The sequence below is a fragment of the Rattus rattus genome, chromosome 9, assembly GCF_011064425.1.
Source record: "Rattus rattus isolate New Zealand chromosome 9, Rrattus_CSIRO_v1, whole genome shotgun sequence".
NCBI classification, from domain to species: Eukaryota; Metazoa; Chordata; class Mammalia; order Rodentia; family Muridae; genus Rattus; species Rattus rattus.
Window position 1 is genome coordinate 95,777,967 of NC_046162.1, and position 13,654 is coordinate 95,791,620.

General features: G+C 44.8%; 1 protein-coding gene across 1 annotated transcript in view; it reads right to left on the reverse strand.

The window, feature by feature from the left end:
• Window positions 1-13,654, reverse strand: part of Efcab5 (EF-hand calcium binding domain 5) — a 97,252-nt gene that overhangs the window by 10,617 nt on the left and 72,981 nt on the right. Inside the window, exons 13-18 of the mRNA XM_032914129.1 lie at window positions 13,411-13,639; window positions 11,102-11,257; window positions 4,495-4,595; window positions 3,258-3,511; window positions 1,549-1,832; window positions 1,153-1,249 (exon numbers count right to left, since the gene is read on the reverse strand). Coding sequence (XP_032770020.1) covers window positions 1,153-1,249; window positions 1,549-1,832; window positions 3,258-3,511; window positions 4,495-4,595; window positions 11,102-11,257; window positions 13,411-13,639 — 1,121 coding nt within the window. The remainder of the gene's footprint in view (window positions 1-1,152; window positions 1,250-1,548; window positions 1,833-3,257; window positions 3,512-4,494; window positions 4,596-11,101; window positions 11,258-13,410; window positions 13,640-13,654) is intronic.

Sequence of the window (13,654 nt, forward strand, 5' to 3'; positions counted from 1 at the left end):
ACATCTCTATGACGTCACCACACCACAAGCTCAGTGCTCGCCACCTCTGTGTCTACAGTCTGAGGAGAGAGGCTACCATCCCTGCCATTGCTTTTGTCTTTCCCTTGTCCTTAGGGGTCTCTCAGTTCTGAGCTTCTCAACCTAACGTATGTACCACAGAAGCCCAGAAAGCCCCTGACTTGGTGGAGTCTCCAGAGAGAGTAGGGGAGGGAGGAGAGAGCTGTTTTAGGGAGTCCAGAGAAGCCTGGATCTGTCCTCGGGATGCTTAGTCCAGGGTTTATCTCTCTAACCCTCCTCATCTCCAGGTCCTCCTTTGGAGAGAATTAACAGAGCCATTTCACTGTAAATGATTAGGGGTGTTTTTGTTTGTTTTCTTTTGGAGACTGAGTCTCAGATATAGCATTGGCCGGCCGGCCACTGGCCTTGACCTTGCAGATCCTTCTGATCCTGCCTTTCACCGGGGGTCAGCGATTAGTTTCTCCTAAGTTGCAAAGTGGAACAAGCATTTTTCACTTAGTTCCCTCGCACGCCTGGCCTGGGCCGTCAGCTGGAGGAATCCACACGGCGAGGACTTCGCCTGTGTGTGTGTATTTGCTTTTAGGTGTGGCTGATTCTCTGGCAGGTTCCTTATTACCTCCAACCCGAGAGGCTCCTGGCTCTGCACTCTTGCTGACTCTCCTCTGAAGGGGGCCACACTACCAGCCTGTATACACTAATGATCTTTAAAAAAATCCTTGTTCTTCATTGGAACTAAAGATAGAAGACTTTTTGTACAATGTTTGGTTCTCACTGTAGCTCCTATCTGTCCACTTTGAGATGATGGCCTTGCAATGTCACCCTGGCTGGCTCTGAACATCCGGGCTGAAGCCATCCTCCTGACTCAGCTTCCTTAGTAGTGAGAGCTATTAGAAAGCTCTGAGTGAGTACAAGCAGTCAGTGAATGGAGACAGGCACACTTGTGAATCCCTCTGTGTGGCACAGACACTTTGGGGAATAGAACAAATTGTAGATTGTATCTTTCCTTTTAGAAACTCGTGCACAATTTTACTCTCCTGTAAACTCAGTTCAAGAGCCATTTTGGTTTTTACTATAATGGAAATCTCACAGAGTTTTGCTGTTAGTGTATATTTAAATTATTAGGTAGAACCTTACCTTGGATATATCTTGTAATAAGCTCTACATTGATCTCCACATTGCTAGCAGTTGGATCAAGCGCACAGATTTCCTCCACTAAGTACTTGTTAATGTGCTGTGGACAAAGAGAAGCTATGTGGTCACCCAGCAGAAAGGCAGTGCCCAGCTCACCAGCATACACAGTCCCACACAGGTAAATTCTCAACAGGCAAATCCCTGGTGTCAGATGTCAAGACCATAGTCAGCTTTGGGCTATATGTTTGGGGTCTACAGGGGTCGTGAGAAAGGATACAAAAGATGGGCTTTTAAGATGTCAGGTGTGGGTGATGAGGACGTTAGGGGAAGATGCTTGCATCTGGACGCCGAGAGTTTCACCGTTATAATTTGCATACTAAAAATCACCCCCAAACTCACAAATTTCCATCTTTCCCACTCTTCCAAGTCCCTGAAAGGGTCTTTGTCCTGCTGAGAGAACAAGATGACTCCTTTCAGGATGTCGTGTATAAGTGTCACGTTGGCTTCCACCTCCTGGGGACTGAGGTCTTCTTGAAGGAAGTCGACAGAGTGCTTGTGCTCATAGAGCAGCAGCGACACGAACTCCATGGAGTCGAGGAGGCGGAGGCACCCCCGCAGGTCCTGCAGCATGGTTCGGAAGAAGAGGATCCCTGCCCGCTTCACCTCTCCTGCCACTTCCATCTCTGGAACGACAGACACTCTAATCACACACATTACTCCTGCACAGCGTTCCGAGCCAAAGAAAACCATGTCCCATGATTTCAAGCCATTTTAGTTTCTCTGATCATGAAAAAAAACAAAACAAAATAGGATTATATCTGATGTACCATTTAGGGATAAAAACGGAAAAAACACAAACAAACAAGCAAAACCAAGTCTGAGTTTTATAATTAGGACTTAGGGTGAAGGCTTCCTCCATCATTAATTATATTGTCCTTTCAACATAATATGTATATTCAATATATATATATACTTTTGTGGGAATAGAGCCAATCCTACTTCTTTGGCAAGGCATGGGAATTAAATGAATGCACTGCTTAGTCTTGTTGCGCCTGGAAACACAGCCTGATAATCCTAGCTATGTGGAAAGCTGAGACAGGGGGATTATGAGTTCATAGTCTTCCATGAACTTTATAGAAAGTTCACGGCCAGCTTGGGCAATGTAGTGAGACCCTGTCTCAAAATAAAAATTAAAAATAGGGCTGGGGCTGTAAGTTAGTGGTGGAGTAGCTGCTGTGAGGTGCGGGTCTCAGGGTTTAGTCCCCAGTGCTGTGAATAAAAGGCCTTTAGACTCAGTAGCTGTACATAGTGCACACTCCCAGGACAAGCATCCCGCCCCACATTTCTTGTTCTCATCTTAAGTGATGGTCCTGCACCAGTCTCTGAAGGAGCTGGTGTCACAGCTGCTGTCACTCTGCCTGACCTTCTTTCTTCTTACCACAGTCTGTGTAGCAGCTACAAATCTACCTACTTAATCTCTTCTGCTCCATTCGACATAATCCTATTTGGTTCGTTCTAGTCGAGGGCTTCCGTTACCTTCTTCTAACCCACTCTTAGATGAGCTTGTGCTATGGGTAGCCTATGGTACATGGAGCAGTCACTCGTCTTGGCCCAGCCAGGGGCTTGTGGCTGAACCTGGGGGTGGGGGTCTACTCTAGCCTTGCAGCTTTTAGCCCTTTAATCTGTAAGCTGAGAGGTTGGATTACTGGACGCTGTGTCAGATTGTGGGGGAAAAATAGGTGCAAAGTTCATCTTTTTACCATCCGTTCTTTACCAATCCTCATTTTCCATGCCTGGCCAATGGGCTATGGCCACTGTCCTCACGAGATTATGACAAAGGCAACAGGCGTGCATATTTATGTGCTTCCCAGCAGATGGGCCATCTTGCCTCTCACTGGAAGACCCCAACTGAGACGATGACATGATGACTCCTTGCCCTTTGCTGGGTCACAGAGCACAAACACTCACATGGCTAAGAATGCTATCTCCTCTCACAGAAAGATCTACACGGTGAAATCACTAACTTTGGAAAGTATACCCTGCCTCTCAGTGTCTGTGGTTTCCTCCAAGCAAACCACGAATCCAGACTGTTACCATATTCACAGTACCTAAAACCATTTGTTTCTCGATTTCTCCAGAGACTTCGCCCAGTATTTCATAGGAGACGTTTTGGATCATCTTCATCATTTTCTGTAGGTCTTTATACTCTTGATATACCAGCATCCGACTCCGGCCAATGTTAACATCGAGGACGCCCATAGCCTCTCCGCTTGTCTGGCGAAGTGGAATGACAATGTGGGTTTCTCCACCAGAAGAAGCCAAAATAACTTCTGAAGTGTCTGTGCATTTAAAGAGGAAGTCCCTGAAACCAAAATAAATAAGCATAGGTCTCTTACAGCCTGGCCTGTATGGGGCATTCCAAATCCAAATCCACAGAATATCTTCTGCCCGTCTTGCTTCGATGCACTCGTCAGGGTCCTTTCGTCTCCCCAGAATGCAACAATTTCACATGGCTCACCTCAGTTGGATACGTCTCTGGTTGAACAGCAGAGTGCCTTCCCTGACGAGCTCACTAAAGCTAGCAGTCCCAGTTGTTCTGTACCATGAGGCTCTGCCTCGATGTCTAACATGGTCTAGTTATACTTATCTGAAAGGTGTTTTTTTTTTTTTTTTTTATGTGTGGACAGTCTAAAATGTGTTAGATGAATGCTGGAAGGTTCTCTAAAAGCAGAGCCTGAAGCAAGGGTGCTCATGCCTGTCACTGATGAGGAAATGCTCCTTGGAGAAACCCGTGAGGGACAGAGGAAGCAGGATCCTGTCTGCCAAGTCCAGTCCCAAGGAGATCTAGGATGTCAGTTATACCAAAGACTAAGTCTGATTCCAAGGCAAGGGAGGGCGTTTGCATCCCAGCACATGTCTGTCCTCAGCTGTCAGCTGCTCTGGATGTGTGGTGGGGCCACGGGGTTGGGGAGAATTCAGGGTAATCTTGGGGAACTGCTAAAGGGCTCTAACCATGGAAGGAGGATTCCTTAGAGAAAGTTTCTCTGCAGGAAATATGACATGGTGGCATGGAGGCATGGTGGGGGACTGGGCAGGGTGGCTACCTACCTGCTTCAATGAAAGATTTAAAAATTTTTTTTTCTAAAATAGCGCCCCTTATCCTGTTTGTGCTGGTGACGAGAAGAACCAGTGCGTTCTAGTGTTCACAGAACTGTGAGCAAAACAAGGGTTGTTTAGTAAATTTAAACAGTACTGAATGAGCTGTTAGAACAAGTTGTGTAGTAACCAGGCCGCGTCTTCACAGCCATGATCATGCTAGTCGGATGAACCGGATGTGCCTCATACCTGAAGATGCACGTTCTCCTCGAGATAGTGGGGGGATCTGCATGGATTTCTGCTACATCGAGATGATCTGTAAGCATCATATTGCGCAAGACATAGTCTTCCTGAAAAACAGGAAGAGATCTCATTGGAAATCAGTGACTGGATCTTTCTGGGATGCACAAAGAGAGGAAAAATCAGGGAAGTTTAAGTGAGTTCTGGTTTTAAGGACATTGACATTGTATATATTCGGGGCCATTAAGAGAACCATATCCTAAAAAGTAAAAGTTTTCAAAGGAATAACATTATTTTAATACATAGATTTAAAAAGATCTGATAGAGCTACATGCTTCTGTTTTTTTGTTTGTTTGTTTTGTTTTTTGTTTTTGGGGGGGTTTTTTTCTTTTTCTTTTCTTGTTTGTTTTGTTTTGTTTTGAGAAACGGTTTCGCTACGTATCCCTGGCTGGCCTGGAACTCCCTATGTAGACCAGACTGGCCTGAGACTCAGAAAGATCGTCTGAGTACAGAGTTTGAGAGTGTGTGTCACCACAGTCATCTGTGTGTTTATTGTGGCTGCTATGGTAGTACACGGCCGTAAAACCAGTGCTTGGGAGGTGGAGGTGGGGGGATCATAAATTTAAGGTTAGTCTTGGCTACACAGTGAATTCCAAGCTAGCCTAAGTAAGATACCACCTCACTAAACAAGAAAAACCATTGGAAAACACGTAGAAAATATATACGGGCCCATGGAAAGTAAGTATAATAAGAAATACTTTCCAATGAAGTCATTTTCTCTACTACTTTACTACAACTATTCTTTTTTTTTTTTTTTCTTTTTTTCGGAGCTGGGGACCGAACCCAGGGCCTTGCGCTTGCTAGGCAAGCGCTCTACCACTGAGCTAAATCCCCAACCCCTACAACTATTCTTTTTTTAAAAGATAGTACCTTTTTAAAAAAGATTTATTTAATTTATGTACGAGTGCTCTCTCTGCATCTACACTTGCTTGCTAGAACAGAGCACCAGATCCCATTATAGATGGTCATGAGCCACCAACCATATGGTTGCTGGGAATTGAACTCAGGACCAGGTGAGATGCAGGGTCCACACCTCAGGACCAGCTTACCCACCTGCCATAAGTGACACTGGCAAAAGGGAGGGGTGCTTCTCTCCTTTGCCCATACCACCCCATGGCAGACAAAGGGTGGGGCCAGCTCTCCTGAGCGCATGCCCTTGGGACCAGCTCTCCCCCACCCCGACCATCAGGGTCAGCTCTGTTGGTGTTATAGAGGTGAAGGGTGGGGCCAGCTCTGCATTGGGCCTCTGGCAGAAATCCAGACCAAGGACATTTGCACAGCCTTTGGTGTTAACATGGGTCTGGGATATCAACACAGACCTAGGTTGCTGTAGGACCCAGACATGGCCCCCTGGCAGCAGCCTGGGCCCAGATGTCCCCATGGCCTTAGGTGGTAGTGTGGGCCACTCAGATCAGCATGTCCCCCTGCAGCAGCATGGCCCTTAGTTATCCAAATGGTCTCCAGCAGCAGCCCAGACCACGGACATCTGCTTGGCCTTTGGTGGTAACTCCAGCCACGGACAGAGACATAGCTGCAGCAGGACCCCAAAATGGCCCTGGGTGGCAGCCCCTGGACCAGGACCTCATCAGGACCTCCTTATATCTGCCTGTTTGTCACTGCCATTGAGTCTCCAGATCCATCTTTCTACTCCTGGCCTTGTGTTCTCTTTCTTCTCTTCACGTCCATCTTTCCTATCTCCCTGTCACACATCTGTCCCTCGCAATGGCATTGGAGGCAGACGCTTGCAGTCTTTCTTCCGGGCTGCCACGGGGGCCAGTGTGGCTGGGGCTGGCGCCAGCACTCGCTTCTTGATAAGCTTTTTTCCCAGTGGCTTTTAGGACCGCGCTCTCCCGGTTATCCTCCTAGCGGACTGACATTCCTTTTTCATTCTCCTTGCTTCATCTCTATTTCCTTGGCTTCTAAGAAGTTTTCAACCTTTAAGACACATCTTGGTAATGTCTTAACTTGTAAGTTGTGACACACTGAACGTGGAAGGTACATAAAATTTTCATCATTAAGGTGTGACGACCAAAGTTAGAATGAACTGAGATGTTTCCTGCAGCCCCTGCCCGTGTTGTATCACGTGATACACACATCATGCCACACATCACCAAGGAACACTGCAGTGTTTTCTCTTTGTGTAGAAACACTCTGCTCTTACAGAAATGTAATGCTTTACCTATGGGAAACAAAGACTTGTTTATTCTTCTTTCATATATTACATCTGTACTGCAGTTTCCCCTCCCTCCTCTCCCCCCAGTTCCCCACTCCCCACTTTCCCAACTCCCTCTTCTCCAAACCACTCCTCTTGTTTCTTCTTAGAAAGGGGAAGGTTTCCCAAGGTTATCAGCCAACCATGGCATATCAAGTTTCGATAAGACTAGGCACCTCCCCTCATACGAAGGCTGGAAGGGTTAACCCAGAAGGAGGAAAAAGGACTCAAAAGCAAGCAAGAGAGTCAGAGACAGCCCCTGCTGCCACTGTTATGAGGATGACCAAGCTACGCAACCATAACATACATGCAGAAGGCCTGGGTCTGATTGTCAGTCCAGTCTCGGTGAGCCCCTGTGACCCAGGTTAGTTCATTCTGTGGGTTTTGTTGTAGTGTTCACGACCCCCTGGCTCCTGCAATCTTTCCTCTCCTTCTGTAGGATTCCCCAGGTTCTGCCTACTGTTCGGCTGTGGGTCTCTGTAACACTCCGTTGTGGAAACATACCACATTTTCTTATCTATTCTTTGGTTTGGGACATGTAGGTTATTTCCAGTTTCTGGATATTAGGAATAAAGCTGCTCTGAACATAGTTGATCAAGAGTTCTTGTAGTAGGATGGAGTGTCCTTTGGGTATATGCCCAGAAGTGGAAAAGCTGGGTCTCCATGTAGATTGATTCCCAGTTTTCACAGAAACGCTATATTGATTTCCAGAGTGGCTGGAAAAGTTTGCACTCCCACCAGCAATGGAGGAGTTTTCCCCTCGCTCCACATCCTCCACAGCCTGAGCTGTCACTTGTGTTTTTTATCTTAGCCGTTCTATCAGGTGTAAGGTGGACTCTCAGAGTCGTTTTGATTTGCATTTTCCTGATGGCTAAGGATGCTGAACATTTCCTAAGTGTTTCCTGGCCATTATGGGAATTCTCTATTTAGAGCTATACCCCATTTTTAATTGTATTATTTGACTAGTTTCTCGAGTTCTTTATATATTTTGGGTATCAGGCCCCTGTCGGGTGTGGGGTTGGGAAGATCTTTTTCCATTCTGTAGGCTGCTGTTTTGTTCCTTTGACAGTGTCCTTTGCTTTACAGAAGCTTTTCAGTTCCAAGAGGTCGCATTAACTGTTGACCTCAGTGGCCGAGCTATTGGTGTTCTGTTCAGGGCGTCGTGTCCTGTGCCAGTGCATTCGAGGCTGTTCCCCGCTGTCTCTCCGATCAGGTCAGTGTATCTGGTTTTATGTTGAGGCCTCTGATCCAGCTGGGCTTGGATTTTCTGCACAGGTAGATGCACATTCCTCTACATGCAGACATCCCGTTAGACCAGCACCATCTGTTGAAGATCCTTTCTTCTTTTCCATCGTGCATTTATGGCTTCTTTATCAGGTCTCCATAGGTGTGAGGATTTACATTCTAGGTTTTTCATTCGATTCCATTGACCAACCTGTCTTTTTATGCCAATACTATGCAGTTTTTATTACTATAGCTCTCTAGTACAGCTTGAAATCAGGGATGGTGACATCTCTGGAAGTCCTTTTACTGTAGAAGGTTGAAACAAAGACTTTTAATATTTTTTGACCATTGTCCCTTAGCATTTAAGGATCAAATTAGTATATCTTTGGATAATGTTGTGTTTGAATATTTGATTTTATAAATTTCTGTTTGAGTTGCTTACTTGAGTTTCATAAAAAATTGTTAAATGACTTTTCATTTGGGACTAGGACACAGTTCCTGACATACGTCTGCCTTTTGTATTATGGATCTGTGCAAAGCTGCGTCTTAGATTGGTGATTATAAAATCAGCACATCAATCAATCAGGAAAACTGTTGGAGATGTTCTTTGTGGTACTGCATCAAATATTCAGCCAAGCTTTTAATCCATCTTATCAGTTCCCAAACTTTCTTCTCCTCTTTAATAATTTTACATAAAATTATATATATATCAAAAGAATTTTCAAAAATGAATTTATGATTTAAGACTAGCAAAATTTTGGATTTATCAACCTATTTTTTAAAATACTTATTAGGTTGTGTAAAAATTTCTTGGGCAAAAAGGAGGTTGCAAATAAAAAATACTTAAGCCATGACCCCTTTGTGGACGGAATGACTCTTTCATGGAGGGTCTCCAAACATATTAGAAAACACAGATATTTACATTATGATTCACAACAGTAGCAAGATTACAGTTATGAAATAGCAACAAAAATAACTTTATGGAACATGAGGAACTGTATTAAAGGGTCGCAGCATTAGGAAAGTTGAGAGCCACTGCTCTAGGGGCAGTTGAGGGCACTGCCATGCTGAAGCTGGCGGCAGCGGGGGTGGGGGGTTAGATGTCTCAGTGAGTAAACTTGGCACCTGCCTGATGACCAGAGTTTGATCCCTAGGATCCACATGGCTAAAAGAAAACTAATGTCTGGAAGCCGTTGCAGTCTCTCCTGGCCGTGCCATCATGTGGCTGCTGGGAAGACTGTCATTCACTTAACCTTTCAGCATGAACGCCCCTGAGCAGGGAGACCGTGTCTTTTGTCTGTGCTGTCAAGATACTAAAACCAAACACTGGGAAGCCTCAATCCTTGTTTACTGGTTTGGGCTATTTTGCCCATTTGCCACAGTTGTTATCTTCTGAATCCTTCTCAGACCCCACTTTGGCCTCACTAGGGGGCAGGGGGAAGTAGCCTGTCAGACGGAGTGCATTACAAGGTCTGAGGACAATTGAAACCTCCCGTTCTGGTCCTAATCTACACCCAGGACTGATGCAGAGACAAGAGAGTCTCAACATCTCTATCAAGCATCGAGAGCTCTTTATGTACGCTTGTCTCCTCTCTAATGTCAAGGCTCATCAGTGTGACCGAGCCACTGAGACAGGGAAATGGGCGTTCTTTCTTTCCTTTCCTGACCACGTCTTACTATGTAGCTTAGGTCGACTTTGAACTCACCAAATACTCCAAAGTTCTGGGACTATGGGCATGAATGACCTTATCTGGCCTTACTTACTTCTAAAGACGACACCTTTTCATCAGCCTCCTGATGTGGAAAACGCTAGCATTAGAGGTGAGTAGAAAGAAGCAAAGTGAACGTGGAACAAGCATTCATTTTACAGACGGGAGTCCTTAAAATGCTTTATTGCTATGATGTAATTGGGTCCTAAAACAGCACTCCAGACATTTCCTGCATTACTCAGACAATTCTGGCATGTGTTGCCTCTCGGGCCAATGGCTGTATCCCAGGGTGAGTCAGAAGAAGTTTTCTTTTGTAGGCTTCAAAATTGGGACTTGAAATACAATTATAATTCGTATATATGCATGTGTCCCTGCTTATCTATATGTGTACTTCATGTGGGCAGGTGGCCACAGATGACAACGGAGGGTGTTGGAACCCTGGGAACTGGAGTTACTGGCAGCTGTGAACCACCTGGTGTGGGTGCTGGGAACAGAACCTGGGTCCTCTGCAAGAGCAATCAATGCTCTTAACCACTGAGTAACTTCTCCAACCCAACCCACCCAAATTGAAACATCTGTCTGTCTGTCTGTCTGTCTATCTATCTATCTATCTATCTATCTATCTATCTATCTATCTATCATCCATCTATCTATCAACTATCTATCTAATATATCCTCGAGTATGTTTGCATGAGTTCATATGCATTATATGCAGGCTGCAGCCCATGAAGATCAGAAGAGGGCACTGTATCTTCTAGAACCGGAATGGCAAGTGGTTGTGAGCCACATTGTGGTTTCTGGGGATTGAACCTGGGTCCTTTGCAAGAGCAGCTAGTGTTCTTAACTGTTGAGCCATGTCTCCAGCCCCATCCTTTAAACACTGGGACTTTTAAACTCAATTGTTTCCTAAGTATCTCACTTGCCTGTGGGAGAAAGCCTATCTTCAGGAGGTCTGGGATTTGCTCGGCTAAATCCTCACCCAGTGTCTTTCTCACCTACGTGTGTGTGTGCAGGTGTGTTTGCCACATGTGTGGAGGCCAGAAGACAAGTCTCAGGAGCTGATTCTCTCCTTGTGCGAACTGGGGAGCAAATTCATCAAACCTGCAATGGAGCATCTGTATCCATTGAGCCATCTCCCTGACAGACTCTTGCTTTTTCTCCATGTTGATCAAACAATATTCCTTTTACCCAAGACAATTTTAATAGATACTTGTTATGAGTTGGGGTCATACTTGTCTTTATTAGTTTCTTTTGATGTGTGTGGTTCTGGGATCAAACCCAGAGCCTTGAGCATGCTAGCAAGGGATCTACTACTGAGCCACATCCCCAATAATGACTCTTAAATGTTAGCAAGACACTAATATTCAATAATGGTATAGTATTGGGAAGGTGTGACATGGCCGGGCCTCACCTCCTCTTCTGAGCTAGGTTCGATGAAGCACGTAGTGATGGTGGTGATGCCAGCCGTGATACCGAAGAGCCACCTGATGCCGGTGAGCACAGTGTGCAGAATGTGTTCCCTGCTGTGAACGTAGTGATAAGCCCTGCTGAAGGCATTGGCAACACCCTGTGAAGACAGACGATTACTTGCATATTTTTGTAAATTACATAGTGGTCATCGATGATTGTCTCTTAGATTTATGATTGACAAATTAGTTAATAAGTTCTCCGAGAAATACTCTTTGAGATTCTGCTATGCAGAAAGGATCATAAGACACCAAAAGTGTAGAGAGGCCTATACATTTTTAATGCTTTTTGATTATGTGCAGCCAGAAGAAGATAAACTTAGAAAGGAAAAAGAAATCTTTCAAAAGCTAAGATTTTACTCTAGAATGTTATGAGTTGTCCTTATCTGATATCAATATTATTATTATTTGCTGAGACAGGTTTTCATTATGTGGCCCTGCCTGCCCAGCCTAGAACTTGCTATGTAGACCAGAGCAGAGATTCACTTCTGTCTCCCAAGTCCTGGAATTAACCTGGCTCCCAATATTATTATTTTATATTCATAGCCTTCAACATCAGGGCAACTGAACAGAATATGTTTGGTTTCAAGACCTATAAATGCCAGTTACAGTCTTCCTGTTAGCACAGGACTCTTCCATAGAGAAGGGATAAATGGGAAGCCCATAAAAAAACTCAAAGAAACACAAATTCTTCAAAATCACACACACACACACAGAGAGAGAGAGAGAGAGAGAGAGAGAGAGAGAGATTGAGATTTAGGTCATCTAAGGGTAACCTACAGTTGTAATTTCCAAGACTAGAGCTAACTCATTTATCATCATTTGGTCAGTCTCAAGGATGAGACTTCTTTTTTTTTTTTTTTCCTTTTCTTTTTTTCGGAGCTGGGGACCGAGCCCAGGGCCTTGTGCTTGCTTGGCAAGCGCTCTACCACTGAGCTAAATCCCCAACCCCAAGGATGAGACTTCTAAGCCGTTAGTTTACAGCCAACGTTATACTCCACCATCTGTTTTATCCTATCTTTGTTGCATACTAGACATGAGAATGAGTCGTACTAAATGAGATGATCAGAGAAAGAACCCACCACTGTCCTCAGTTGTCCAGCATAAGGTGAAGAATAGGAGAAGTGTGTGTGTGTGTGTGTGTGTGTGTGTGTGTGTGTGTGTGTGTCAAACTCACACAAAGAAAAGGGACTTCAAGGGACAAAGAATACTGGTGCAGTGACCTGCCACAGGCCACAGACCCCGGGCTCCACAAGCTTTAAATCTTCATTGCAATTTCTATCCATAAACTTAGATCAAAATGTTCTAGCTACTTCACAGTCTGAAACATGCCTGTCATTTTCTTGGTCTAATTTGAAGACATGAACTCTCAAGAAATATTTGGGCTTCTTCATTTTCCTCAGAAATGATGACACCAGAATCAAGAGCTCTGAGGATACATATCATATTTAGCATCCCTTGTGGAAAGAACAAAGGAATCGATAGGGAACATTATTAATAAAAACAAATACATCCCTCTGCCCTAGCTTTGGTTTTGTTGCTGTGAAAAAATATCCTGACAGAGAACAATGTAGGGAAGGAAGGGTTAACTCGGGTTGCAGTGTGTTATTTCAGGCAAGTCAAAGCAGGAACTTAAACTGGGTAAAGCATCCGTCCCATGCACAGTCAAGAGGAGAGAGAGTAAACTCTCCTTGCTTACTGCTATGCTGAGTCAGCTTCTTCTCTCTTACACTGCTCAGCAGCCCCTGTCTTTGAAAAAGACACAGACCCCTCCCACTCCCCCCATCTTTACAGTGCTGCCCACAATAGGTTTGGTCTTTCTACATCAATTAACAATCAAGATAACCCCCTACAGCCATACCCACAGGCCAACCTAGTCTACATAATTCCCCACTAAGTCTCTCTCTCCCAGGTTATTCTAGGTTATGACAAGTTACCAGTTTAAACTAGCCAGCACACCCTTCTGCGGGTCCATTCCAGTTTTGAGGGTCTCAGTGGTTTGGTCTTTTGTTCTGTTACAAAGCATCAGTTTCTAGGACTGAGGCTCATATGAGCAATATTCCAGAGAGGCTCAGGCATGCATGTGTATCCCAGTCCTTCTACAAATGATAAGGAACATGTCAAGAGGCTGCAACATACAGGAAACATGGCGGGACTGTCTACATGCAGTATCTTCCTTTCCTCCATTCCCGGGTTGACTCTCAAGACATTCAGAGAAGCTATTGACCGCTGTGCTTGCAGACCTCTAGCTTACCTGATAGAATCTGATCTCATGAGGTAAGAAGATGTTTATTTCACGAGGATCTCGGAGCGTGTCAACTGCCAGGACCCCGAAGATCCTCATGTATGCATCCTGAAGAGGCAGGGCCAGGAACGACCCATTTTGCTCATTCTTACTTCGGGTACTGTTCCAGAAGAAGATGTTTCCATGGTGCTGAACTTGGGGCACATGGATTGGCTTGCCTTCATCCACTACTGTAAAGCTGTTGAAAAGGGAC